Source organism: Alligator mississippiensis, chromosome 3, assembly GCF_030867095.1.
Source record: "Alligator mississippiensis isolate rAllMis1 chromosome 3, rAllMis1, whole genome shotgun sequence".
Lineage (NCBI taxonomy): Eukaryota > Metazoa > Chordata > Crocodylia > Alligatoridae > Alligator > Alligator mississippiensis.
The window spans coordinates 248,758,307-248,785,461 of record NC_081826.1 but is presented as its reverse complement, the minus strand read 5'-3'; the positions used below and the strand labels follow the sequence as shown (position 1 = coordinate 248,785,461).

Genomic DNA, 27,155 nt, shown 5'->3' with positions numbered 1-27,155 from the left:
AGGGTTAACTAGAGCATATCTAAAAAGAATATGCTGTTGTTCAATGAATTTTTAATACAGTAAAATATGACACTTCTCTCGCATTGCTCCTTCAAACAGCTAAATCACTTTAGCTGAAACAAAAAAACCCAGACCCCCCCCCAAAACAAAAACAAAACAAAGGCAAAACAAAACAAAAACAATCAGTCTGAGACTTTACATAGAAAATTTCAGGCCAAACATTTAAAATTTGCCGCAGTAAAAAGTAACCGAAGAGGTTTATACAATGGAAAGCATGGGACAGTCTTAACAATATATGGCACTGCTAGCTCTGTCTAATTGTTTTTAAAAATATTCTTCTATGTGGATGCCACTGAATCTCTACATTACAAGCAGCGGGCTGAGAACTCTCTCCTTTCTTCTGGTTTTCTGATCAAACATAATTGCTCAGAAAATTTGCAGTTTTGATATCAGAAATGTCCCTGAAATAGCTACTGATTTTAGTGGTACTTTCTGTAGAGCACTGTGGGAACAATGTAAAGCTTTCTAGAATGTACTTGTAGACTGGGTCCACATGGATGTATGTGTAGTTAGTAAAAATGATATTTTGTACTGTAGTATATCATCTTAAATCAGTTAATTATCTAATAATATTTAAAAACTAAACAACACATGTAAAGTTCAGAAAGTTGTTTTATTTCTATAAGAATGCACTAGAGAGTAAATTTAACCACACTGAAAAGGAAAATAAATGATTTTTCAGGATAACTCTTTAAAATGATTAGCTTGCTATGTTGCTTCTGGATTCTCAAAAGTAAAGAAAAAAAAACAATGCTTTGTTTTATTTCACCATACTGTTACCTTGAAATACTGGTAATATATTTAAATGAGCTGTCATATAGCTGAACTGGAGTTGTTTGTGGATATTATTGTTTTATTTAAAGCATTTTGGAAAAAAAAAATATATAAATACTACAAACCAAATCTCTTGACAAGAAACAACAGCTATGTCAAATAATTCCTTAAAATTATTTGATTGTATATGATGCACGTTTGAGCCAAACTTTGGGCTATTTGAAAGTGCCAGGAGTAAGATTACAGTTGCAAGAATTTTAAAATCAAAACTATATGGTTACAACTTTAGTAACTGCTTCTTGTTGCAAAACTCAAAATTTAAAAACAGGACTAAACCTTGAAGGCCAGCAAAAATACACACAACGTAGGTCAGGTTGTGTGTGTGCACCAGTGAAAGTGACATGAAGCAACACATCTCTGTACTCCTCTGATTTGGGGTTGTATATAGGGCCAATTAATTAGCATAAATTAGCAATGAAAGGCAGCCAAAAATTTGTCCCATTGTCTGTTGAAGTTTCATTTATATATGCATTCTGGAGGCAAAAAATGGGATTTGAGTGTTTAGAACTATATAAGAGAATCGACTTGGATCTATGTTTGAACCTGCCTAACAGTTAAATAATTGCTTGCTTTCTATGATGCAGGGCACCTACCATCAATGCATCTCGGAAACTATAGCAACCAGAAGATTTTCTAAACAAGAAGGTAGTTACTTTTGTACATCTTCTAGTTGTTTTATTACCAGCTTGCTTATGTCACTTACAGAGCTTAGGTTTTCAAAGTGACAGACAGTATTTAATATGGATAAAATTCTTCAAACTGTATAACCTTCAGGTACAGACAGACCTTCCAAGTATTTTATCAGAATAAGTCACTATATTAGTATAATTTATAACTTGTGGAGCAATAGGATAAACCCAAGGTGCAAATGCTGATACACAGCAGTTACATCTAATTACAATAGTTTTTCTTAACCTTCAGAACACTGGCACTTTCATGGCTGCTTAACCAGCTAAATGAATGATTTAAAATCTGCAGTTTAGAAAATGTTTGTAATAAACAGCTAACACACCTCCATGTAATGCTATGAGAGTTGGCCCCAATGATAAAGCCAACATTTTAGGTCAAAATGTCTTCTAAAAATGCACACATATGATTTATATACGCACTAGTCTGAGCTCACAAACTACACATAGACATTCCAATCAGGCAGTTAGATATGAAATTACATGATTTACAAGTATGGCCCCTAACTTTATGAATATTTTTTTAAATATTAAGACTCACATAGATTAACATGTACTGTTGCAAGTGTGGAAAATGGAATTAAAAACTGCAGATTTAATTTAAACTAGAGGTCTTATGGTTAGTGTACATAAACATGTTGGCCATGACAGAGACAGGAATTCATTAGAAGAATTTATAGGGAGGGACCTGAAAGCATTTTTGTGAACACATTTTTTTTCAGTCATGGGTTTGTTTTTTTATTCCCCAATAAAGAACAGTACAAAACTTGCCTTTTCTTTTTTAAATGGTGTAGAAAAAGAGCTATTAAATTGGTGAATTTAGTCACTTTTTCCCAATTGGATGGCTTAAAAATACGCCACTGGAAACCCAGGATACAATACATATTGATGACTTTTGCAGAATTTGTTTCAGCAGTGACAGTTGTATTAAACCGGCATTAACAAACATGTCACATTGTGGAATTGAATAACTGTCTTTTGATAACCTATACCGCACACCATGGTCCATTAACAGAAGAAAAGATAAATGCTTGCCAAGTGTGTCCCATCCAGTACATGCAACCCAGGGGAGGAGCTAGAGCATTCTTTTCGTCCCTTTTGCTGACCCAAGTCCTTTAATCCATTGCAGTTCAGTAGCAAGAGGTATCCAACATCCTTCAATTGCTACTGTGCAAACAGAATGCTGAAGGCCATCACTATACAGCACACAGCTACATACGGACTCTTCCGTTCACCTAGAGGGAAGAATTAAAATGAATTACTAAACAGTTCTCATTGCATGACCAAATAGACATGAAACTGATTCTAGGTTAATATAATGTAGTGATTATTATTATACTGAGTTGAAGTCCTTGAAAGGATAGCTACTATTGTCCAGTTGGAACAGATTCGTGTATAATTTCACAGCTGCTTTGATATGCCCAGATTCTAGGTCTTTTTTGCTAGAATGCTAGATTGGTGTTACAGAGCCAGAATATGGCCCAGGCTTTTTCATGCAAATCAATAAAACAGGACTAAAAATGCAGACACACTCCTAACTTCTCTTTCAAAAGCTTTATATGTTTAACTATTTGTGCTACTGCAAGCAAATAGCAAGCTAACAATCGCTGCTAAGCACCCAGTTTCATGTTGTCAATTATTATGCTTCTCTGTGATTTTAATGAGCTCAAGGAAACTTTCTTGCCCACCTGTTCAAGAATTAAAATACACTATTATGACTCTCATCAACCAAAGCAGGCATTAAAGAGGGATGGATCTTAAAGTTGTTAATGGTGTTCCTAACTCTTTAACTATGCCCCCTAGGTTTATATGGTTGTTAAGCTTATTCTCCAATCCAAACAACCATTCAGTTTCTGCCTTCCCCAGCTCCACGTTTTGTTATCCCACCAACTTCTTTTCCTTCCATCTCAAGAAAAGAGCTTCCTACACTGAAGACTATTGTCAGACTAACACGGACAAAAGCCTTAGGGATCTTTGAAGATGTTGTTTCTTGCATTTAATCATTTAGGTGTGAAAAAAAACAGATTTGGGGCTGCTTGCTTTCTCTTTACTGTTGAAGAACTCCTTGAAAAGTCCATCTCCCAATTATAAAACACTGTTTTCAAGATGTAATTGCCAGAAAATAGTTTGCAAAATGGGAAGAAAAAAACCGCCGGAGTTCTTGAATTGGTACTCTATTAAAGTTGAACGTGCATACAAACATTCCCTTTAACAAGAAATCCTTTCAATTTCAAATAATAGAATCTTTCCATAGTAAATGAAACAAATAAAATACTTGTAGTAACACCTCCCATAAGTAAGGGTGCTTGCCACAATGACATTACAAGGTACTGTCATCATCTGGTATACATTTAATTAAACTTCAAATAACCAAGTGAATTAATGTCTGTACTTCCACATGTGGTTAAAATTAATTTTTGAGGAAGTCTACCTCCTACAGTTTAAAGTATTACAATTTTCATATGGGTCTTACTTGTCTGCTCTTAATTTTCTTGAAAGAGAGATCACCATGTGGCAGGATTAAACATCTTTTTGCACAATTCTGTAAATATGTAACCACTTGACTGTTATTAAAAGCTTATGCATATGTGGAGTGAAAAGGTTGCTTAAAAACACACTGTGCAAGTTAAGCTCCAAGCTAGCAGGCATTCCTTTTTAAACAAGCCCACACTTTTGTTCACATCTTCTGAGTTTTTATTTAACAGAAAACACAAATATCTTCAGTATAGGAAAATGGCTAAGGAGATATCATGCTGTCCCATAAGGAGCACACAGTAGGGATACCAAGAGAAACCATAGTTCAAGGGAAGGAAGTCAGTGAATCACATAACATAAATGCTGAAAAGTGAATAAAATGTGTCTTTCACAGGCAAACAAAAGATGAAGTCTAATGTGAGATCAAAAACCAGATGTTCCTCTTGTGGGTGCAGACATGCAATAGAAGCTCAAGTTGAATGATGTCTTTTAACAACATCAACTAACCCATATTACTCCATCTAGCAAAACTGAGTCATTTTTTACAAGTTAACATGAACATAAAACTTATGTTTATTTATAGCAGTGTACAGCAAACAAATATTGTAAAATCTAAATAGGAAAGATATGTTTTAGGCTGGTTTAACTCTGCCTTTTTACCAAGCTAAAAGAAACAGAGGTTGGTAGACAGACATACTTGTAATCCTGAGAAAACTATATTTATGTGAAGTTATATTTTCTAATGTAACTGAAATTTCTAAACTTTTTTGCTGATGACACCTTGCTAAATTATTTTAAAAAATATTTTAAGGGGTGAAGATTTTAATTCAAACCATTTTCTATTCTATTTTCATTACAGGTATAACAATTTGCAGTTGCTTCCATTGAATTTCATGTCAGTGTCACAAAGGAGCACTTTTTTGGCATGATAACGCTAGTACTTTTGTTAACAGTAAGAACGCTTCCAAAAGGACTAGAGCGAGCATGAAGGGATGAGTTTGTTTTCCTTTATATCTGTGATGGCAAACACTGGGAACTACAGACACAAGAACCATATTTAGTTGTACACATACAGCACAACCTAAAATCTGTTTAATTGTTCTTTTAAAAATTTATCCACAAAAGTTCATCTGAATCTTCTTTATTGATCACACTCAGAACTGCCACTAAGTAGTCACACACTTCAATTAAAAAAAAAAAAAAAAGAAACAAGTGACCACAACTGGCATCACAGACTAAAATACTTGTGACTTCAGTTAAGAGAAGAATGTCTCCTTAAGTTGGCCAACCTTTTTATATTTGCCACTTGGTACCAATGATTTTTCAACAGTCATTTAATCTCCTTTCTCAGTTTCTCCTCTCTTTGAGCTATTCCTGAAAAGAACTTTAGAGCACAAATAATTCTGGGTCCTTTTATTATTACTAAAAGTTACTCAGAGATGTGGATTTTCGGGAAAATTATTAATTGGAAAATTTGCTGGAAAATTTCCCAATGCCCTAAATAGAGCGTGATCTGATTTAGCATGTTTATTTAACTTATCGTTAGTAAACAAAGCTAAAAAAGTACCCCCATATTAATTTTATGTCTCAAGAGCCACAAGTATTTGAACTGAAATACTTGATTAGGAAAAAAATTAAATACAGCACACTTAATGTGGTGTAAATGTTATATTCAAACAAATTCAAAGCTTTATGTGGAAAGCAATTATTTTTATTGGAATACTTGTAAAATTGTAAAGACAATACACAATAGCATGTACTTCCCTTACACTGTTTGTTTAAATTAAAAAAAAAAAACAACACACAAAAGGCACTGAAAACTGCTGACACACTCATTTTAGTACACCCAAAGAACTGTGCATGATATACCATGGTTGTCCACTCATCTACTTCAACAGAGTTTAACTCTCTTCCACTGAGGTTATTGCAGCACCTCCAGTTTCACTGTCACTATCTGTATAATCACTTGCTTCTACTGGTTAGTTCCATTTCAGAACCAGATTGAGGCAAAACTGATTCAGAGCTACTTGAACCACATTCTCTGTTGCTAAAGGATGGTTTTACCAATGAGTCTATGGGCAAGGGCAACTTATCACACTGCATCTTCTTGAAACTGCCAACCTTGCCTAATATTGTATTGGCATCATCCATTCACTGTTACTAATGAATTTTATGAAACAATGAATTTTTAGAAATAGAATATTTTTCCATGGGAAATTAAGCACTGGAAAATTTTCCACCACACATCACTGAAATTACTGCTGACAGCCAGATATTTACACTTAGAACTTTGAATGGGGCAATAACTTGCAACAAAATACATTTTGTGCATATTTATTATAAATCAAAAGGGAAATATGTACTGGATGTATTGTGGAATAAATGAATAAAAGTATAGTGGATTTTGTAAATGTAACAACATAAATATAAATAAGCACTCAGTAAAATGTCTACTGAGCACTTTAAGAACCTGAGACCACTGCAAAAAACAGTTCTGCAAAACTCAATGGGATCTCAAATTATATTCCATTTTTAAGTTGTAGCATTTATTTTTCATGCCTACATGCAAACATGTATAATTACTGCAATGAATACTGTATATTCTGTAAAGAAAATGAGCTAGTCATCAGGACTACACAGAAAAGCACACTTACCAATCCTGGCGCATTTCCAGAATATTCCCAAGGGTCTGTAGGGATACACAGAGTTGTTAAGAGTTTTAGATTTAATATGATAGTTTAAAATAATAAATCACTCAAATTTAATTTTAAATGATGCAGACTTTCTCCACAATCAGTTTTTTCATCTCTGAAAACCCAAGACCAAAATGTATTATTTGATCATCTTATTCTTGCCTTTACAGAACATCAGCACAAAAGGCAGTCTGCCCCAGATGGTACCAGATAAGAAGTACTGCTCTGACAATGTTAGGGGAAACTTCCTTACGCTCGCCCACCTGAAGTACTTGTCTGATCTCTTACATAGCTATTTAAAAATGAATGTTGAATGTTTATTAACCTCCACCCTTCTGACATATGGGCTAGGGACAGAAATCACACATAAACCAGCTTAAGTGATCAGGAACTGTTTTAAACCTGTAACAGAACAGAAGTTCAGTGCGCATAAACCAGCTTCAAAATGGCTGAAACTGGTTTAAGATAAACCTGGTTGAATGTAGTATCAGACTTAACTGATCTGGGTCAAACCAGTTTATGGAACTTCTGTCCCAGACCCTTTCCTGGTTTAAGTTAAATAGAGTTCCCCAGCATCCCAGAAAACTTTCCAACCCAGCGCTGTGCTCTCTGCTCCAATGGAGCAGGGCTGGACCCACCCCCAGCTGCCAGCAAGGACTATCAGCCAGGAATGAGGGGGATTCCCTGCCTCACCCCCTCCTCTAGCAGGGAATCAAGCCAGCTCCCAGTTGGGGCAGGGGAGTAAAACCCCCACTGCCAGCTTCCCCACTCCACCGGGCACAGGGTGGGTGTTTTTGCCCCACCCTGCTCCCTCCTCAGCTGCCCCAGAGGACCTGGTGGACTACAGGCTGTGTTCATCAGGAAGCCCTGAGCTACAGGACAGCCTGAGATTCAAGCCGCCTCCCTCCTCTAGTATCAGTGATGGGACAGTCCTGCCACAGCATGGTGGACGGAGTGGGCTGGCAGCTGGAGTGGCTGTGTAGCAAAACCTCCAGTTTTTGTTTTTTTGTTTTTAATTTATTTTAAAATGCATTCCCTCCCCTTCCCCAATCATTTCTGATTTTTTCTCTCCCTCTGTTTTCCCTATAGATAAGTATAAGTAAGCTAAGACATAGGATAAGCTTTAAACATTTTTATTTTGGTAGCAAGTTTTTGGTTTTGGATATCCACCATTTTATATTGTATTATTATTAGGTTTGTATTGATTTTTACTGTTGTATATTGTATTATTATAATTTTCGTACTGATTTTTATTGTTTCATATGGATATTGTATGGGTTAGGCCTGTGTTTGTAAGTGGACCAAAGTCATGTCAAGTTTCCATTTTATATGTCAAATCTCCATCTTCTGTCCTCTGCCTGTGCATCCCATGTTGCAACTGTACGAGTCACATACCCCTCCCATGTAAATTGGTTCCCCGATGAATGAGTGTGATTGGGAATGATTGAAATACAATGGTAGCAGGCCTCTACTGAATGGCCTGTAATGACTGGGCCATCACCTTGCATTGATTCACCCAGGAACCATGGACCTCACCCAGGAACAGAGACAAGACCAGCATTTGAAAGACAAAGGACCCTGCAAAACCAGCAACTCTCACCATTACAGACACCCGAAACTGCACATCCCTGCATGGAGCACACATGCTCAGTACTCCAGGGGCTGACCCTTGCCTGGGCATGCCTCCTGTCACTAGGGTCATACAAGGTCTGCCCCTATAAAAAGGGGTAGTGAAGATAGACCCAGTGGGAACGCCATTTCTATCTGGACCAGCACCATGCCACACCACCTATCCACCCAGAGGCCCTACCGGCGACCCCACTCTGAACAACACCTACTGGACAAGGACCCCTTCCAGCCTGGATAGGTAGATATTACCTGCACACCTCCTACAATTTGGACTCTCTTTCTCTCTCTGTCTCTCTCTCTCCTCCTGGACTTCAACCCCTGCACCAAGCCTCTCTAACTCCTGCTGTCATTGTGCACGTGTGTGTGTGCGCGCGCGCGTGTGGGGGGGGGTGCAAGGGAACCAATTTGGCATTGTGTCACCATCTCCCCTGTTCAATAAAACCACTGTCATTTGTAACCCCAAATTGGGTCATGTTTTACTGAATCCCAGTCCCTTCCTTATGTTAAATTCCAGCCTCATTCTCTCTCTCTCAATTCCAGCCCCCACCCCTCTCCGCTAGTTTTCCGATCTTCTCTCAATTCCTACTGCCTTTTCCTTGTGGCTTTCTGCTGCCTTTCTCTGCTTTCCCGCTGCCTCTCAGTCTCTTCTGCCACTTTTCCTGTAATTTTCTGCTGTCCCCCTGCTTCCCATACTCCTACTGCCTTTTCCCTGTGACTTTCTGCTGCCTTTGTCTGCTTTCCTGCTGCCCCTGCCGACTTTCAGTCTCTCCTGCTACTTTTTCTATGATTTTCTGCTGTCCGTCTCTGTTTTCAGGCTTCCCTCGCCCCCCAGCAGCTTCCCAGACTTCTCTAGCTGCCCTGGAGCCATCTTCTGGCTCCCCCACACCCAGAGCCCCTCTTTAACACCCACACTTTCCCTTAGTCCCATTTTCCCTGTCCCCATCTACCTTTTCAGTTTCCCCGTAGCTCTGGCTCCAGACCCAGCCTCTGTGCCAGCATGCTTCCCTGTTCTGCAGGCTTTGGGCGTTGTCTTTTAATCAATTAACCTAAAGTTACTTCCCAGCCTCAGTTCTTCAGCCCAGGCCCCTCTAGTCTACTGGTTCTAATCCCGGTCCCGGTGACTTTAATTTCCAGTAACTTTAACTCCCTACACTTATACTTTCTTACTGTAACCTTTTCCCACGTATCCCAAGTACACCAAGCACATGCATACATACACATCACAACACCCAACTTAGGAACTCACCTGTGTGTGTGTGTAGGTGGGTGGTATGTGTGTAAATTAGTGAATACACATATATATAGATATCAGTGTGTGTGTGTGTGGGGGGGTATATAAATTAGTAATCCACATATGTGTATTGGATGTGCAGCTGTTGGCAACTGGTAACTGATTCTGTTTAAATGTGGTGTGTGTAGCGTGTATGGGCTTAAACTGGTGATAAGGGTGCATGAACCTAGACTGGTTAATTTGAACATGTGTGTATCTGAGTTGCTAGTGTGAGTGTGTCTGTATATATACACATATATATGGCATTGTGTGCATGATATACGAATTAGTGATCTGTGTCTAACTTTTGGGGTGTATAGTGTACGTGCCTGAATTGGTGATAAGTACGCATATGCGTAAGCTGGTTTGGATGTGTATGTGCCTGAGCTGGTAGTGTGCGTGTGCACATACCTAATTGATTTGTGTTTTGTATATATGCAATTGTGTCACACCCTCCTATCTAACAGCGCAATATTGAGGTCCTGAGAGTTGGCCTGATCCCCCCAGGGCAACAGCTGTGCCAGGCGGGGCTGATGGGCAGCAGGAGTTGGTTTTGGCCATGCATGGGGGCAGGACTTGCCTGACACCTTCAGGGAGCTTGGGGTGGTGGGGACTCACCTGAAACCTTCAGGGAGCAGGGGACATGGCCAAGTGATTGGCCCAACTCCCAGCTGCAGGGAAGCCTGCAGTAGGGGCTTTACTCTTCTGCATGACCCGGGAGCCAGGCCAATCACCCAGCCATGTCCACTGCTCAGCTGGCAGGCCAGCTGAGAAGGGAGCGGAGAGGAAAAACGGTCCCTGCTGTGGGCTTCCCAACCCCTGTGTCAGGCACAGCTTGGCTGGGATCCCAAGCTGGGAGCTGGGCAGAGATGAAGCACCTGTCACCCACTGCCTGCTTGCAGTGGCGCTGGGTGCTGTAGGCATGCTGCTGTGGCTCATGGTCGTGGGCAGCAGTGGGGGGAGGCAATGGACCACCACAGCCTGGCCCAGGGGTATAGGCAGTGATTGGCCCGCAGCAGCCTGCCCCGAGTCCCTGGTGCCACCACGAGCAGGCAGTGGGTGACAGGTGCCTCACTTCTGCCTGCTGTGATATTTTGCTCCGCCACTGCCACTAGGAGAGGAAGGAGGCAGGGAGCCACGCTTCACCCCACCTGCAAACGGGGCTCCAGTGTGCGGGGCTGGAGGCACAAGGCGGCAGGTGCTGATCCCTCATGCTACCACAGCAGGAGGTAGTGGTGAGTTGGGTTCACATCCTCCCTTCCTGACCCCTCCCTATGGCCAGATGGCTGCTTCTCAGAGGGACCTGGCCCAGGGCGTGTATCAGTGACCATGTTGCTGCTGCCTGCAATGGGGGGGATTAAAACACCCCCCTTCCCCTTGGGCTACTGGTGTCTGGCCTTTGTGGCCCCGGGTGCACAGGCCCTAGTGCATGAGGGGAGCCTGTCAATGTCCGTGCCACCCACCCCTGCAATGGGGGGGATTAAACCCCCGCTTCCCCTCAGGCTACCAAGATCTGGCCCCCACCCCTGCTCCTATCACCAGCCAGTGAGCGAGCAGGGGTGGTGGGGCTCAGGACTCCTGACAGGGGCTGCTTTCCCCCTCACCTTCCAGGCAGGGTTTAAAACCCACCCCAGTCACAGTCAGGCTCATCTGGGCCTGTCTACGCCCCTTCTCTCAGCTTAGTTTCGCTCGCTCTAGCATCCCCTGGCTTCTAGCCTGGGCCACTGCAGGCATGTACCTGCATTTCTGGAGTCCGCTTGCAAATATCTGTCCATTTGCAAATTGGTTCAATCTACACAGGTTAGATTAACCTGTAAAAGGTTGAATCAATTCAGGGTCCGGCTTTTTGAATGTCTGTCCCTAGCCATGATGTTCATGAGTTGGGGCAACTAATGTAACATACTGATTGCAGTATGTTATCCTAGCAATGGAGATTATTTCTAATTATGTTACTTCCAAGAATTTAGTGGAATTTGATAGGGGAGAGAGGCATGTTCAAAGGGACATGGCTAGGTGTGGCATGAAAAAAGTGCCTCAAAACTAAAAATAAAGAAACCAATAAAGAAACCCGTGAGGGGCCTGATACTTGTTGCTGGTGCTGGAGGAGGTGCCGGAATTGCACTATCCCAGCTCCTTCCTAGCTGTGTACCCCGAGGTGCGTGTGCAGCTGCCAGTGCTAGGGCTCCAGACCCCACTGCAGTTGTTTGCAGCCTGCATCACCTGCTGCAGCTACTCAAAGCCCAGGCCAGCTGTGGCTGGGAGGCTGCAAACAGGTGTACCAAGCTCTGGATCCTTAAACAGGCTCTGTGGCAGCAGTGCCTACACTTAAGCCCTGAGGCATGTAACCAGGAAGGGACCGGGGGCAATGCAACACCAGCCCCTCCCCCGCTGCCCATCCCAAGGTGTGCGTGCAGCTGCTGCTGCTGCCATGGATCCCAGTGCAGCTGTTTGCAGCCTCCCAGCTGCCTGCCACAGCCAGCATGGGCTTTGGGCAGTTGCAGCAGGGAGTGGGCAGGCTTCAAACAGCTGCACTGTAGGCTCCGAACCTTCTGTGGCAGTGGTGGTGGCTGCACGCATGCCTTGGGGCACATGACAGTGAAACCCTGGCCCCCTGCCTGCCCCAGGCTCCTTCCAGGCCATGACCCCTGAGGTGCATATGCAGCTACTGCTGCCACTGTGGAACCTGGTTGGGGCTCCAAAGCCTGGTTCAGATATTTGTAACCTCCTGGCTGCCTGCTACAACTGTCCCAAGCTCTGGGCAGCTCCTGCCTACCACAGAGCCTGGTATGCTTGCAGCAGGGCTTGCAGACTACCTGCTGGCTTGGGCAAGTGGCCCAGGGTCCTTGGCTGGCAGCGGCTGCCCAATGCCTGGGTTGGCTGTGATGCGCTGAGGAAAAATAGCATCATGTGCCATGCTTTGGCATGAGCACCGGGGATTGCCAACCCCTGTAATAAAATGTTGCGACTAGAATTCTCTTCACACTTAAATATTCCTTCAACTTGTAGCCTCCTACATAGATATGCAGAATGTACTAGCCTTTTCCATTTGTAGTTCAAGTATGAAAATATTTGTGTGCCCTTTCACACAAGGAAGTCATAAGGTTACCATTGACATGAGGGATTTCTTTTGATAATAATAGAAGATGGGAAAAGGGAAAGTTTCCTGAAAGACTTCATTTTTCATTATAGTGTCTGCTAATGAAGGGTAACATGATAGTCAATGAGGTATATAGTCTAACTTCTTATTGCATATATTTTACTGATTAAAGTTCTAGTGTTGGTTTTGGCGTGGAAAATGTCCTTGAATCTGGAGCTACTACTGTGTTTACTCTTGAAGAATGTCTAACTGAAGTACAATACAACTCTTTATAAATAATATTTTCAAAAAGTGCTGACAGAGTGGATGAGTTAAGCACTTGATCTTTGTATTAACACGTATGTGGAAAGTACCATTTTATTTGTGTCTATTGAGTACTTCACAATAATTGCATTGCTTCCAGGCTAACGTTTAGTTTCCTGAAGGTTAAGTATTTATATGAAATGCATATACTGCAAAGCCCCATCCCCTGAAGATGAAAATGTCAAGATACAGTGGGCAAAATTAATTCTAGTGATATTTTGTGTTACTAGAGAAAGCTGTATACCTCACTATTCCTGCTACAGATTAAATGTATAAAAACAGTTAGGGACAAAAAAGTATTAATATTAGAGTACATAATTTTTAGAAGATTGTTCTCCGAAAGGGCAATAAATATGCTAATGAATTATTAAAAATAGTACGCAAAAAAAAAAAAATTAAAATAACAGTATTGTTCTAAGTGGCCTGCAACTCAGATTTGCTGTAAGTTTCAAGGTGTGATATTTAAATGGCAACCCTTCACGTCTATTATGAGCATACAGGCACTCAGTTTCTCCTGGAGCAAAAATGATGGTCCTGGGAGAAAAATAAACCATATCTGACCTGACAGAGGTTGCTCCTGGGAGAGTCTCTCTCAGGTAAATACACATCTCTATAGTTCACTACTGCTTTTCTCTTGGTCCCCAGGCAGAGTCACTGAGCAGTAGGGAAATGTTCCCCACCCCTTCCCGAGACCAAGGTCACTGAACAGAGCAGACTGGAAGCTGATGGGCACTAAAAGCTGAGCTGCTCCCTTGCACATCATTTGCAGAACCCTGTGTCCACATAGCCATGTGGGGCTGTGGGCACACTTTTAAAGTACCTTACAAGTTAAGGCTTTTCCTTGATATTTAATTTTAAAGCCAGTATCCACAGCCCCATGAAGGTCCCTGGTGTGGAAAGCAAGGAAGAGGAAGAGGGAACTGGGAGGAGATGTGCAGCTTGATCTCTATGCCTTCCCCAGATTTTCAAAATCCAATTTAATCTACAACAGTAGTGTTAGTCACTAGAGTTTTCCTTCAAACTCATACCTCAAAAAAGGTGAACTTATATAGAATAAATTCAAAGCAAGGTTACTTTTGTTCCATACCTAATTTACAAAAACAAACTCACAAACACATGCCATGTATTTCTATGGAAATAACTGAAAGGTGAATTATTTGGTCAATTACCAATTTGTCTTTTTTATTACTGTTTTCTCTCTAATTGTATCACTAATTACTATTACTGCTAACTTAATAAGAATTTGTTTGGGCAGAAAGTTACAAATTTACAAAATTACTCAAAAGACAAAGTTAGCTTAGTTTTGTTATAAAATAAATTTCCACCATAAAATCACCATGTGTTACTTTATGTGACTTCTTATCCTCCTGATTTTGATATGCCCTTATGTCAGAAGCATTTAAGGAGAGAAAATGCTTGCTATAATCTTAACGTTCCTATAAAAATACAAATGATAATACAATGAACAAGAAATCTATGAGAACTTCTAAGAAGTAAACAGACTTAACATACCCAGTTTTATTTTTGTCCAATAACCTGGGAGCCAAGGATCTAATATAAGCACAGGTGCATATGAGCAACAAGATTACTGTCAGTAGACTCTGGAAATTGAAGATCGCAGACTAAGGAAAAAAACAGATCAGAGAAAACAGTTATATGCTTTGCACTGTAGGCCATTAAAGTCTCCCAAAGCCCCTCAACATATAACACATAAAACAAGTGTCCTCAGAATAAAACAATACTTTCAGAAGTGGAAATTTTTACTGAAACAACACTGCTTCTGTGCCAGTGTACATCACAATACAAGGCAGGTTATCCAATATCAAGACTTCTCTTCTCTAATTCAACCTTAAGTCACACTCACTGGGGATAGAGAGAGTAGTATTATTACTTCTTTGCTCTCTAACACCTGTTCCCAGGCTGATACACGGAAACCTACTATCTGCAGTTTCAGACTTGCAAAAACAGACGTTTTTTAGGCAGCCAAACAGTAAGGCTAACTATGATTTGCACCAAAAAAAAGATGGAGTAAAGAAAAGTCAGACAAGTGAAATAGTGCTCAACTCACACTAACAGCATAGCAACAACTATATAGAAGCAGGCCGGTTAAAAGGCTGTACCATTAAAAGAAAAAGCCAACAGCATCTGTATTGTAGCAACTTTGTTGTCACATACTTTATCTAAGTAAGTAGTCAAGAATCCAACAGCTCTTGAACAGAATATATATTATTAATCCTATCAGTCTTATAAAACCCTGAAAGTATTAATATTTTGCCTTTCTAAATCTATCAGTATCAAAGAGTTACACTTCAAATAGCTTTTTGCTCTGAAATTAAAAACCAGCATTTATATAAATACAATTTCTCAAACACATTACATGGTAAATATTGCATGAATAAAGTCAAACAATTAAGATACAGATATACATTAGTAATATATACATATAATGTCTAGCCAGTTGCCCCTCAAGAATGACGGTGGGGGGGTGGGCGGTGACAGAGCGACTCCACCCAACGTCCCACACTGCTGTTGCTGTGCCTCTGGCTCCATGGGCCCCTTCATAACCCGCCCCCTGTATCCAGCTCCATGTGCCCACCCCTACCCTCGCCCACCCACTCTGGCCCCTCAGTCCCAGCCGTTATGGCAGGGGTGGGGACAGAGCCCTGCATCCAGCCCCGCCCCTGCTTCTGGTCCGACCCCATTCCCTCCCACTTCCTCCCCCCACAGTGTTGGGTCTGGGCCTGTCTCTCTCCCCACCTCCAAGGTCTTGCTGGGGGATGGTGCTGCCATGATAGCAGGGAATGAGGGGCCGGAGTGGGGGGCGGGGTGAGGCCAGCGGTGGTGGCATCGTTCCCCCGCTGTGGCCCTGCTTTTTGGAGAAAGAGGGGGGCGGCGCCACCATAACAGCAGGGACTGAGGGGCTGGAGCGGGGGGGGGAGAGGGGGATGACGAGACCATCTGGCCCCGCCTTCACTTGTCATTCAGCCCTGTTCCTCCCCCTCCTCGCTGTGTTGTGTCCAGGCCTGGTTCCCCCCCTCCCTGTCCCCCCTCTGCCTCCAAGGCACAGGGCCATGTAGGGAGGGGGCGGGCAAGGCCAGCACCACTGGCCTCGCCCTCCCGCTCTGGCCCTGCTGGGAGACTGCGCAGGCATGACAATGGGGACTGAGGGGCTGGGGCAAGGCCAGCAGCACTAGCTTTACCCCTCCCCCCCCCCACTCTGGCCCCTCAGTCCCCACTGTCATGGCAGTGCTGTGTCCACCATCCCCCCTTGCCTCCAAGGAGCAGGGGGGGAGGGGGGAGGCTGACCCCTCAGTCCCTGCTGTCATGGCAGCGCTTCTGCCTGTCCAGAGCACTTTGATTGTTTCAGTAAGCACTGTGATTGGCTGCTGAGTGTAACCAACCAGAGTGTGAATAAAGCATTCCAGACAGACAAATAGACAGATTAAGGCTTTTATAATATTAATCAGTCTATATAAACTGACACACACAATAAGATACTGTATATATACACACAAGTTAGGAAATTGCCCGTTAAGAATGACGGGGGGGGGGGCAGCAAGCAGGGACAGAGGCCTGTGTCTGGCCTCCCCACCTCAGGCCAAGGCCACGGCTGCTCCCTGCCTCCCCACCACTGCTTTGGGTGGGGACTGGGGCTAGTGGCAGGACGCAGTCACTGGTAACGCCCCCCTCGCCTTCCCGCTAAACTCCCTCCCCTTTTCCCCGCTGCCTCCCCCTCCTTGTTGTTGTTCAAGAAGCAGGGCAGGGGGTCCAGGCCTGGCCCCCCCCGCTCCAGCTCCTCAGTCCCTACTTTGCCATGCATCTGTCTGTCCAGAGCACTCTTATTGGCTGCTGAGGCAACCAATCAGAGTGCGAATAAAGCATTATGGACAGACTAAGAGTGCGAATAAAGCATTATGGACAGACTAAGGTGCTACACACACACGCTAATTACATACAATTAAGATACACACACGTGTGTGTATGTGCACGTGTAACATAAATATTTGACCTAACAGCCTAAAGAGAAAATAAATAGAATGAAAATCTTTTCTTATTTTTTGGAAAACATTAAAAAAAAAATTGCTAAATGCTCAAAAAAAATTAAAGTTACATTAGATTATTGGGATCTGACTTATTTTGATAATACTCAATAAATTCATCTTGCGAGCTTAATTTTCCACTTTCTTGTCTAGTTATTGTGTTATCTGGTTCTAAACCTAGAGCCTGCAACTGATTGCTAGTATACAAAAAAAAACAAAGCAACTTTGTTTGAAAGTGCAGAAACTGTGGCCAGGGAGTGGACCCTCAATTATGATTTGCAATATTTCTAAGACCAAGTGAATGCTCCACAGGAAAGCCAGACAGATGCCAATTTGTTGCAAGTTCAATTTCCCTTTACTTGAGCTAATAATATGCCAGCAACCTCTGTGGTCTGTTTTTCTTTGTAATAAGTGCGATGCATAAGAATTTAATTTTTCTAGACACATTTATCAGCTAGTTCTTGCAATTTGTATTTTCTAATAACTGGTCCCAAATTTGAAACTTCTATGTAACTCCCTTTTACAATGTGCAAATGATTCAGATTCGTGTAACTGTAGCTTTGTTGTTTCCTTCTTAATAATTACTCAACTGGCATTTGGATTAATTTAACAACACATGCTATTACCCAGAAGATAATTGTAAGAAGTGTACTAGGCATCTGCTTGTTGCAAATTTTCTATTTTCTTTTTGCTCAATTACTCTGTACCTCAGTTCTTACTCATTTTCAATTCCAATTTAAAATTAATCTCCCCAAAGGGGAAAGCAAACAGAGATATCTGTCCTTTTTCTGTGTTCCTGACATATTTTAATGTCTAGCATTTCCACTTGCTGGAGGAGAGTTTCAGTATTCAGGAAGATATATCCTGTACAAAGTTTCTGTATACAGGAAGATATATCTGTACGCACTTGACCCTTAGAGAGAGTACCATTCCAGAGCAGACTATCTTTCCGCAGGGATCCATTAAGAGCACATCAGTGTTATTGTTTGTGTAGCCAGACATAACTGTTGAGCTGCTATATGCACTTTTTTCCTAATGTCCTTGGAATTTAATCTTTGGTAAGTCTTAGAACCAAGAGATAAAAAAATGAAACCTTTTCTAACGCATTTAAGTAAAACAAAGACAGTTTTATTATGCCATGCTGTAAAACACTGATTTTGTCAGTGGACTAAGGTTTTATATGCGGAACCTGTGTGAGGAGCAAGCTAGGTGTATCCTCAGTAATACAGTTTTACCACTCATTCTCATGTGAAGGGGAGGCTACAAGCACTCAGGCGGGATAAAAAAATTGTTATTTAAGGAAGTTGACTCCACTGATGCTGTACAGTTTGGAGCAATTATTCCTTCTCACATCTTTTGGGTTCCCCTTGCATCATTCTCAAATATTCAGATTTGGCTCTCTGTTCAGACTTTCCCAGGTTAAATTGCTCATCAAATTTTAGTAGACAATTATTAAGAACAAGTTCAGTAGCTGTTAATTAACCCTCCTTTGTTAGACTTTTTATATCGTTTCCCTTGAAAATAGTTTACGTCATTAATAAGATTGAATATGGTCAAAAAGTTATCAATTTTAAATCTTAGTGCACAACCCAAAAGACATAATTTTTCCCCAAAATGGGAAATGAAAATTTATGCTGGGATTGGGGTTGTGCTTTAGCTTTCAGTTCTAAAAGGATTTGTACAATTCAGTAGAAGAATGTGAAGGGCATTTTTAAAACCAAGCATTGACACTGATATAATTAAAAATGGCTATAATAATTCATGTTACTTGACATCCCTTTTGCAAACAGGTTGGTAGATTACTTAGTATTTTGGGTACACTAGTAATCTAATTGGTTGAACTGTGGTCATGTGATCTAAAATCCTGTCCTGCTTTAGATTTTTTCACCAGGCAATTGCCAATTTACATAGGTCACATAACTCTGCAACTTCTTGTAGAGAAAATTCAGGAAAAAGTTTGAAAGAACTGGGGGAAAGGTAGCATTGCTCCTCAGCTTTCTCTATACTTAAGGCAAAATCTCAAATCCTGGTGAATCATCAATGTGACTGCTCCAGTTTCAAATCTCAAGTGTAGACAGGGATTTTGTGTTTATAAAACTTACTCTAATTTTGAAAAGGACTACGCTTGAAGTGCATTTGTTTTTCCATGTTTGCGTTTGAATTTTGTACACTGGTACATTTTTTCCTCCTACCATTGCTACAAGAATCAGGGTTGTTTTTCCCTGCCCTGCTTGGAAGCACTAGGTACTGGTTACAGCCAAGGCTGTGGGATTTTGAGTGGGGGTATGCCAGTACTCCTGCTGAAAGTAAAGCCTGGAAATTCCTGGTTACAGGGTCTTGTGGCAGTTGGCCTCATCCTGAGCAGAAGCACATTTGAGATTAAGAAGGAATTTTACCACTGTCAGATTGGCATACAATATGGATTTTTCTACCTTCCTCTGTAGCAGAGAGCATACTACTCTCAAGCATATTTTAAAACTCCTTGCAGCAGCAAGACATAAACAATGGCCCTTGGCTCCTGCCCCTTGCTTTACCTATGGTAGGTTAAGGTGTTCTTCATGGTTTTGGGAAGTGTGCCTTGCAGTTGTGTGACAAGGTTGTATAGTTTTAGGAATAGTTTAAACAATATATGGGATGGTTTGGATAGGAGGTTGGACTAGACTTCCCGAAATCTCTTCCAGCCCTATTATTGTACAATTCTATGATTGAAAAAGCAACACACACAGATGTCTCTTGGAAACATCTTTTCCCAAATGACAACCTGAAAGAATAGTCCAATATTACTTTCCTAAATATCCAGAGTAGCGTGAAAACAGTTAAGGAATTCATATATGCACAGCATACCACAAAGAAAGAACACAGGAAGGATATAAGCTTTCAAACTTACTAGTTTCTTTATATATTTTGTTTGCATTCAGCTATATGCTAATGAGAGCATTAAAAGTATTCAGACAAGATTCTTTCGGTAAATCCAGTATCTTTTATTAGGCCAACTCAAATAGTTGGATTCTTAAAAAGTTAATTCTTCTTAGCAAGCTTTCGGGCACACACACCCCTCGTCAGGCTGAGAAAGCGTCTGCAGGTGGTCTGTGCTCTTCCTGGATGGAGTGGTAAAGCAGCCAGAGGTCAGTACTTTACTGCTCCATCCAGGAAGAACACAGACCGCCTGCAGATGCTTCCTTGCTAAGAAGAATTTCTCCAACTATTTGCGTTGGTCTCATAAAATATATCAGATTTACCCAAAGAACCTTGTCTGCCTATGTCCTTAGACCAACACAGCTACAACCTACATCCCTTAAAAGTACTCAGACATATATACACAATTTGAGTAGGAAAAAAATCTTACACATAACAATTTGTTGTATTTAAAATGTACTCATATCAGAGTACTTAGGGAACACTGTGACAGCCAACTCTAAGAACAGGGGGCACTGCAGAGCTGCAAGACAAGGGATACTGATACACCTAAGGGCTTCCAAATCCCAGCTACTGGTACTGAATCAGAAACAAACATATTTTAATACAGTAGTATTAAAACAATGCTACAGGTCCCTTCTACTATTCTCAGTGGTGACAGATGACAGAACAAGGAACAATGGTCCCAAGATGCAGCAAGGGAGGTATAGGTTGGTTATTAGGAAAAAATTCTTTCACTAGTGGGGTGGTGAAGCACTGGAGTGGGTTACCTAGAGAGGTGATGGAATCTCCATCCCTGGAGGTTTTTAAGGCAAAGCTCAACACAACCCTGGCTGGAACAATCTAGTTGGGGATAGCCCTGCTTTAAGCATGGGGTTGGACTTAATGACCTGTTGAAGTCCCTTTCAATTCTCATTTTTTATGATAGTCTCTGATTATAAAAAAATAAGAGATTGAGAGGCTGTGATTGGAGTCAAAAAGGAGTTGTGGCAAAATAGTAAGTGGTAGGGGGAAGGAGTGATCTTCTCCATTCATTAAGAGTTTAATAAAATTGTAATCCTAGTTTTTGGTTTATAGCGAAAACTCTCATACAGTATTAAAAAAAGGCCATAAAGTTTGCGCAGTCCCTGCTGATCTGGCTATGTTCAACATTTTTACTGTCACAATTTCACGAGTACTAAATATATACATAGATTTTTTTTAAATTAAAGTTGTGGCTGAAGTAGATTATAACACATAACATTTGTCATGCGCAAGTTTCACAATACCATGTTAACTCAATCAAAACATGCCCAAGAAGAGTGCAACTCACAATACAAAGCTCCAAATATCAGTAGCCACTGGGAGTCTTGTCTTCACTGCTGTTCTTATTGTTGCTACGTCTTGTGAAGTTAAGCTGTTGGTAGCAAATGAAACCCTTGGGCAAAAGACTCCAGTATAGCCCAAACCCTGTACGTGTGAACTTTTTTTTTTTAAATATCTGGAGACATGGTGATGCTCCTCTATTGAAATCAAGTCAAACCTCTCTCACTAATGTAGGTTAATTACTTAAGACAAAGATAGTCTCATTCTGTTCTTTGTATAGAGGCAAGTAAAATGGGGCCCTTAACCTGATGGAGGCAGTTTAGGTGCAACTTCTATGAATTAGCAATAATAAGGTCTAAAAGGTGTGATTATGCAAATGATTTCATAGCTACAGAATTTTCTCTTGATTAAGAATGGCGTTCCAGATTCTACACCATGAATGGACAAAATAAAAGCCTGCAGGCCAGATCTGGCCCACAAAGGGACTTTGTCTGGCCCGTGGTGGGTCCCTCGGTCCCACCTGGCCCAGGTGCTATCCAGCCCATAGCTCATCCTGCCACCCCCTGGGCACACAGTAAGGCTGGGGCAGTTCTGAAGCTAGATTACCTTTCTAGGTAGCCCAAGTAGCGGCGGTGGCTCCTTCCAGATGCTGTTCCCACTGGCCCCAGCCTTGTGGTACTGGCAGGGACCCATGGACAGAGCCCTGACTCCAGCCCATCCCATGCCCGTTCCAGACTCGGATTGGCGAAGCGGACTAGCTGGAACCCGCACAGAGCCCCTGACACTGCCCAACCCTGCTCCAGACTTGCCTACCCATGCTGACACAAGCTGCTGCTTGGCAGGTGAGAAAAGCAGCCCTACCCCTTTGCTACTGCAGGGCCAGTTTTGCTCCAGCCACTTGGAGCCTGCACCCAGGCTGCCCTGCCACTCCCTCTGCACTTCCACTGCTGCCCTGATGTGTGGTCTGGAGGTGGTGGTGATGGTGGCAGGGAGCAGTGGCAGAGCAGCCTGGGCATGGGCTCCGGGTAGGTGTAGTACGAAGGGGCTGGCAGTGGCGGGGGTGGGGGGGAAGTGGTGGTTGCTCTTCCCCTGGGGCCAGGCAGCAGCTTCTGCCCGGCCACTGCTGCTGCTCAGTGTGGGCAGGTGGTCCAGAGCTGTGCGTGTGGGTTCCAGTTGGTTCTGAGCTGATCCACTCTGCTGGGCTGAGTCCAAAGCAGGCACAGGGCAGGCCAGGGTTGGGGCTGTGCACGTGGGTTGCTGCCAGTACCATGGGGATGAACCAAACATGTGCCCAGAAGAGGCAGCAGATTAGCTGGACCTGGCTCACCCAATGCCTGTATAGATCAGGCACTTTAGTGGGGCGTTTTTTGGTGCTTTTATCAAATAGCTGATTGACTTAGATTCATAGATGTTAGGGTCGGAAGGGACCTCAATAGATCATCGAGTCCGACCCCCTGCATAAGCAGGAAAGAGTGCTGCGTCTAGATGACCCCAGCTAGATACTCATCTAACCTCCTCTTGAAGACCCCCAGGGTAGGGGAGAGCACCACCTCCCTTGGGAGCCCATTCCAGACCTTGGCCACTCGAACTGTGAAGAAGTTCTTCCTAATGTCCAATCTAAATCTGCTCTCTGCTAGCTTGTGGCCATTGTTTCTTGTAACCCCCGGGGGCGCCTTGGTGAATAAATCCTCACCAATTCCCTTCTGTGCCCCCGTGATGAACTTATAGGCAGCCACAAGGTCGCCTCTCAACCTTCTCTTGCGGAGGCTGAAAAGGTCCAGTTTCTCTAGTCTCTCCTCGTAGGGCTTGGTCTGCAGGCCCTTGACCATATGAGTTGCCCTTCTCTGGACCCTCTCCAGGTTATCTGCATCCTTCTTGAAGTGTGGCGCCTAGAATTGCACGCAGTACTCCAACTGCGGTCTGACCAGCGCCCTCTAGAGGGGAAGTATCACCTCCCTGGACCTATTCGTCATGCATCTGCTGATGCACGATAAAGTGCCATTGGCTTTTCTGATGGCTTCGTCACACTGCCGGCTCACGTTCATCTCGGAGTCCACTAGGACTCCAAGATCCCTCTCCACCTCTGTGCCACCCAGCAGGTCATTCCCTAGGCTGTAGGTGTGCTGGACATTTTTCCTCCCTAGGTGCAGCACTTTGCATTTCTCCTTGTTGAACTGCATCCTGTTGTTTTCTGCTCACTTGTCCAACCTATCCAGGTCTGCCCGCAGCTGTTCCCTGCCCTCCGGCGTGTCCACTTCTTTAGCTTTAAAGTGCCAAAAAGCCCCACTGAAGGGGCGTGGGGGGGACAGATCAAGCCCCCTGCGGTGATGGTGATGGAGAAGTGGGGGGGCACGGGATGGAGCCACAGCTCGGCTGTGGGGCACTCCCACCGCTGTGCACAACCCAGGAGGGCATAGAGGGGCGGGGAGGGGGAGGAAAAGAGGCGTGTGGCCCTGGGTCTGTGCTGGGTGGGGCAGGGCAGTCTGCGCTGTGGGTTGGGGCTGCACTGGGGTGTAGCCACTCCAAAATTCACCATAGCCCCTCCAACCCCCGCTCCCAGCACTGTTGCCACCTGCCCCGAGTGCAGCCCAGCCCAAACTCCACCCCTGCACACACTGGGAAGAGTCTGGCACAGCCCCGGCCCCAGCCCGCAGCAGCAGCACCCCACCCCATGCAAATCTGGGGGCATATGCCCCACCCCATCCGTGCCCCCTGGGATGCGTGAAACAACAGGATTTGTCCCTCCTCCCTGCACCCCCTGGATGAGCCATGGCTCTATCCCATGCCATGTCTTGGCTGGGCAGCACCTGCCCCAGCTCCACTCCCTCCATCACCAGAGGAGCCTTGATCTGTCCTCGCCATGCCACTTCCCTCCTCTGTCCCCTTCTACCACAACAGACTTACCAGCTACATGCAGCTCTCCAAGCTGCCAGGCTGTGCTCCTCGCTACCTACATGCTGCACTAGAGCTGCGAACATGCATGGGCATTTATTGGCCAAATTATTAGCCACATCAGGCCAGTTTCTGATAGTCAATTTTCTTTATATCAGTGCTGACCCAATACTGGACCAATGTATTGGTGCACCTCTACTCCAGTTAGGACTGGGGACCAGCAGACCTAGGTTCTGGATGCCAGGTTCCCCACACCAGAAATCACTGAGATCTGAAAAGTTTTATACCTGATGCCCATCCCCAAAAAACTGAACATCCTACCACACACATCTGGCATGGCAGGTCACATGATATTTGGGATCAGGTGTAAAACTCCTCAGATCCCAAATGAATGATTATATTTAATGTCTGGCAGGGAACTCAGGCATGTTTTTTTGTTTTTGGCTTTGGTTCACCTCATAGCCCAAAGCAGCTCCTTTAGCCCTGTGTGGCTTAATGGGGGTGTGGGGAAGGGGAGGAGTGAAATAAAGGAGGTTCAAATAGATCAGGACAGAGTAGCAGCATGAGGAGCGGGGGGTGAGGGTTTTATCTTTATTATTAAAGGACTGAGGGGCAAAGAGCCCTCACTCCTACCCTTGTTAACAGAGGACACTATGATGCATAAGGTAAGCTGACACCTACATAAGGGCATTCTTAGCTTCAGGGAATATTTGACAATTTTGATTGTGATCAAATAATAGGTGATCCATTGATGTTATTTGACTGGTCAATCGACTGGCTTCCCAACCATAGCACAGATACTACTGTATAGTTACATTCTTCATTCTCTTTAAATAAAAGCCTAATTGTTATGAGTTTATAAAAAGTTGACAAACAATTTCCATCAGAAATGTTGTACAATCCAAGCATCTCGTTGCAGTATTTAATTTTGGCTTGTCATGGAATGCAAAAAGCCTTAATAATAATATAGAAACTTTTTGTATACCTCTGCCACTACTTCTCTGGGCATAAATGCATCTAATTATTGGGCTTAAAGCCCTGCCTAAACTGTGTACGATGCAACAGAACAAGAAGCAGCACAGTGATATTTGCATTGATTAGCACTCTCATTAAGTGGTGCTAATTAGCCTGACTGAGCCACCATGTACACTGCTTCTGGTTCAAAAGGCAGAATGGAGGGACAAGCATGGAGTGCTAGAAGGAGCTGTTACCTGGTATAGTAAATCTGGTGTTTAAGATATGCCCTAGATTAGTTCAGCAAAAGTTCCAGTGTTCTTTCTTTTTGGCCAAAGTAAGATCTAAGACTTAGTGAAAGCAATGTGGGTTATATCACTGACTATGTCAGTTTCAAAATTATCATCAGGCAAATACAGCCTATACTCAAAAAGGATCAGACCTTGACAGAAATATTCCAAACACCTACTCTTGGCTTTCAAATAATCCCCTAACTTCAGCCAACTCATCAGAAGCAAATGCCCTGCTGATCAAAAATGGGACACAACCTTGACTTAACAACAAACGTAAAGCCTGTCAGCATATCTCACCTGGCACCACAAATCAACACCTCCCATACTCGAACCATGTAGGATCGTTGGATTCTCACGTCTATTCCAGAACTGGTATATCTCCTCTAGCACAGTGGTTTTCAACCTTTTTCCACACAGGAACCCATTAGCATATCAGCTTGCCGTGGCCCACAACCCCCTTGCCCCAACCCACACAGTCTGTCTCTTGCTCTCTCTCCCACTCCCCGCTTCTCTCTGCTGCATTTGACCCTCTCCCTCCCTCTCCAGCTCCTGGGGCTGCTCTCACAACACTGTGTGGAGCCAGGGGCATGGGAAGCACACAGGCTGCCAACCTTGAAGCCTGAATGGGGAAACTGCACGATTCCCTGGGACCTCCCCATGACTTTTTACCATGTTCTTGTGACCCAGTTTTGGGTCATGACCCATGGGTTGAGACATGCTGCTTTAGTACACCAGATACTTTCATTCAAGTCTAACAACAGACAATGGATTTCTCCTGGGACAAAGCTCTTTGTTTTGGGATACTACAGATTTACATGCCCATTGTTCCACTTTAAGTACCTGTGAAGTATTGCAATCACATTTTTACCCTGGGACAACTGTGGGTAATTTGAGTAAATTGCCACTCAAAACCACCAAGTCAAAGCCTGGGACAATCAGTTCCAGGATAAATTCAAGGTCTGTTTTTATGGAAACTATGTGGGTGAAACTAAACAAAAACTGTTCCAACATGAATGAACCCAGGAAACACATAACGAATGGAGACACATGATCATGCACAGGAAAAACACTTTTCACGGCACAACCACTCCCTTTCTGACATCACAATCCTCATGCTTAAGCCCAATCTACAAAACACCTTTAGAAGACAGGCCAGGGAACAAGAATTTTTAATTTTACTAGACAACACTAAAAAGCAATGGCTAAACATCGCACTTTTGAAAGAGCCACCTGGATACCACTTGAAGATTTGCTGCAGTACAGAAAGAAAATCCTCATAAATCACACACCATTAGTTATGATATACCACCCTTCCCTGGAACTTGTATGGAAAATCCTCAAACAGTTGCAACCTATACTAGAAGAAGTCCCAATTCTTAAAGAGCTCTTTCCAGAACCACCCATCCTAGCCTTTAAATAAGCACTGAACCATGCTAACTTCATCACAAGAAGCAAAATCCTATGACCCAAATCAAATGGATCCATGCCAGGACAAGAAATGTAAAGCCTGCCAACACATCTCCACCAGCCCCACAATAATAAGACCCCACAAAAGAACCATCACCATTCCTGGATCTTACACCTGCACCTCCAGAAATGTAATATATCTAATCCAGTGCACCAAATGCTCCGATGGAAAATCTGTAGGAGAAACCAAACAACTGCGTACCAGAATGAACGCACACCAAAAATCCACCAAAAAAACCTA

At 43.1% G+C, this 27,155-nt stretch overlaps 1 protein-coding gene across 1 annotated transcript in view; it reads right to left on the bottom strand.

Moving 5' to 3' along the window:
* Positions 1 to 654: 654 nt before the first annotated feature.
* TMEM167A (transmembrane protein 167A) overlaps positions 655 to 27,155 on the bottom strand; it is a 41,677-nt gene continuing 15,176 nt past the window's right edge. The window contains exons 2-4 of the mRNA XM_006263827.4: positions 14,560 to 14,669; positions 6,710 to 6,744; positions 655 to 2,815 (exon numbers count right to left, since the gene is read on the bottom strand). Of these exons, the coding sequence (XP_006263889.1) occupies positions 2,745 to 2,815; positions 6,710 to 6,744; positions 14,560 to 14,669 (216 nt within the window). The 3' untranslated portion in view covers positions 655 to 2,744. The remainder of the gene's footprint in view (positions 2,816 to 6,709; positions 6,745 to 14,559; positions 14,670 to 27,155) is intronic.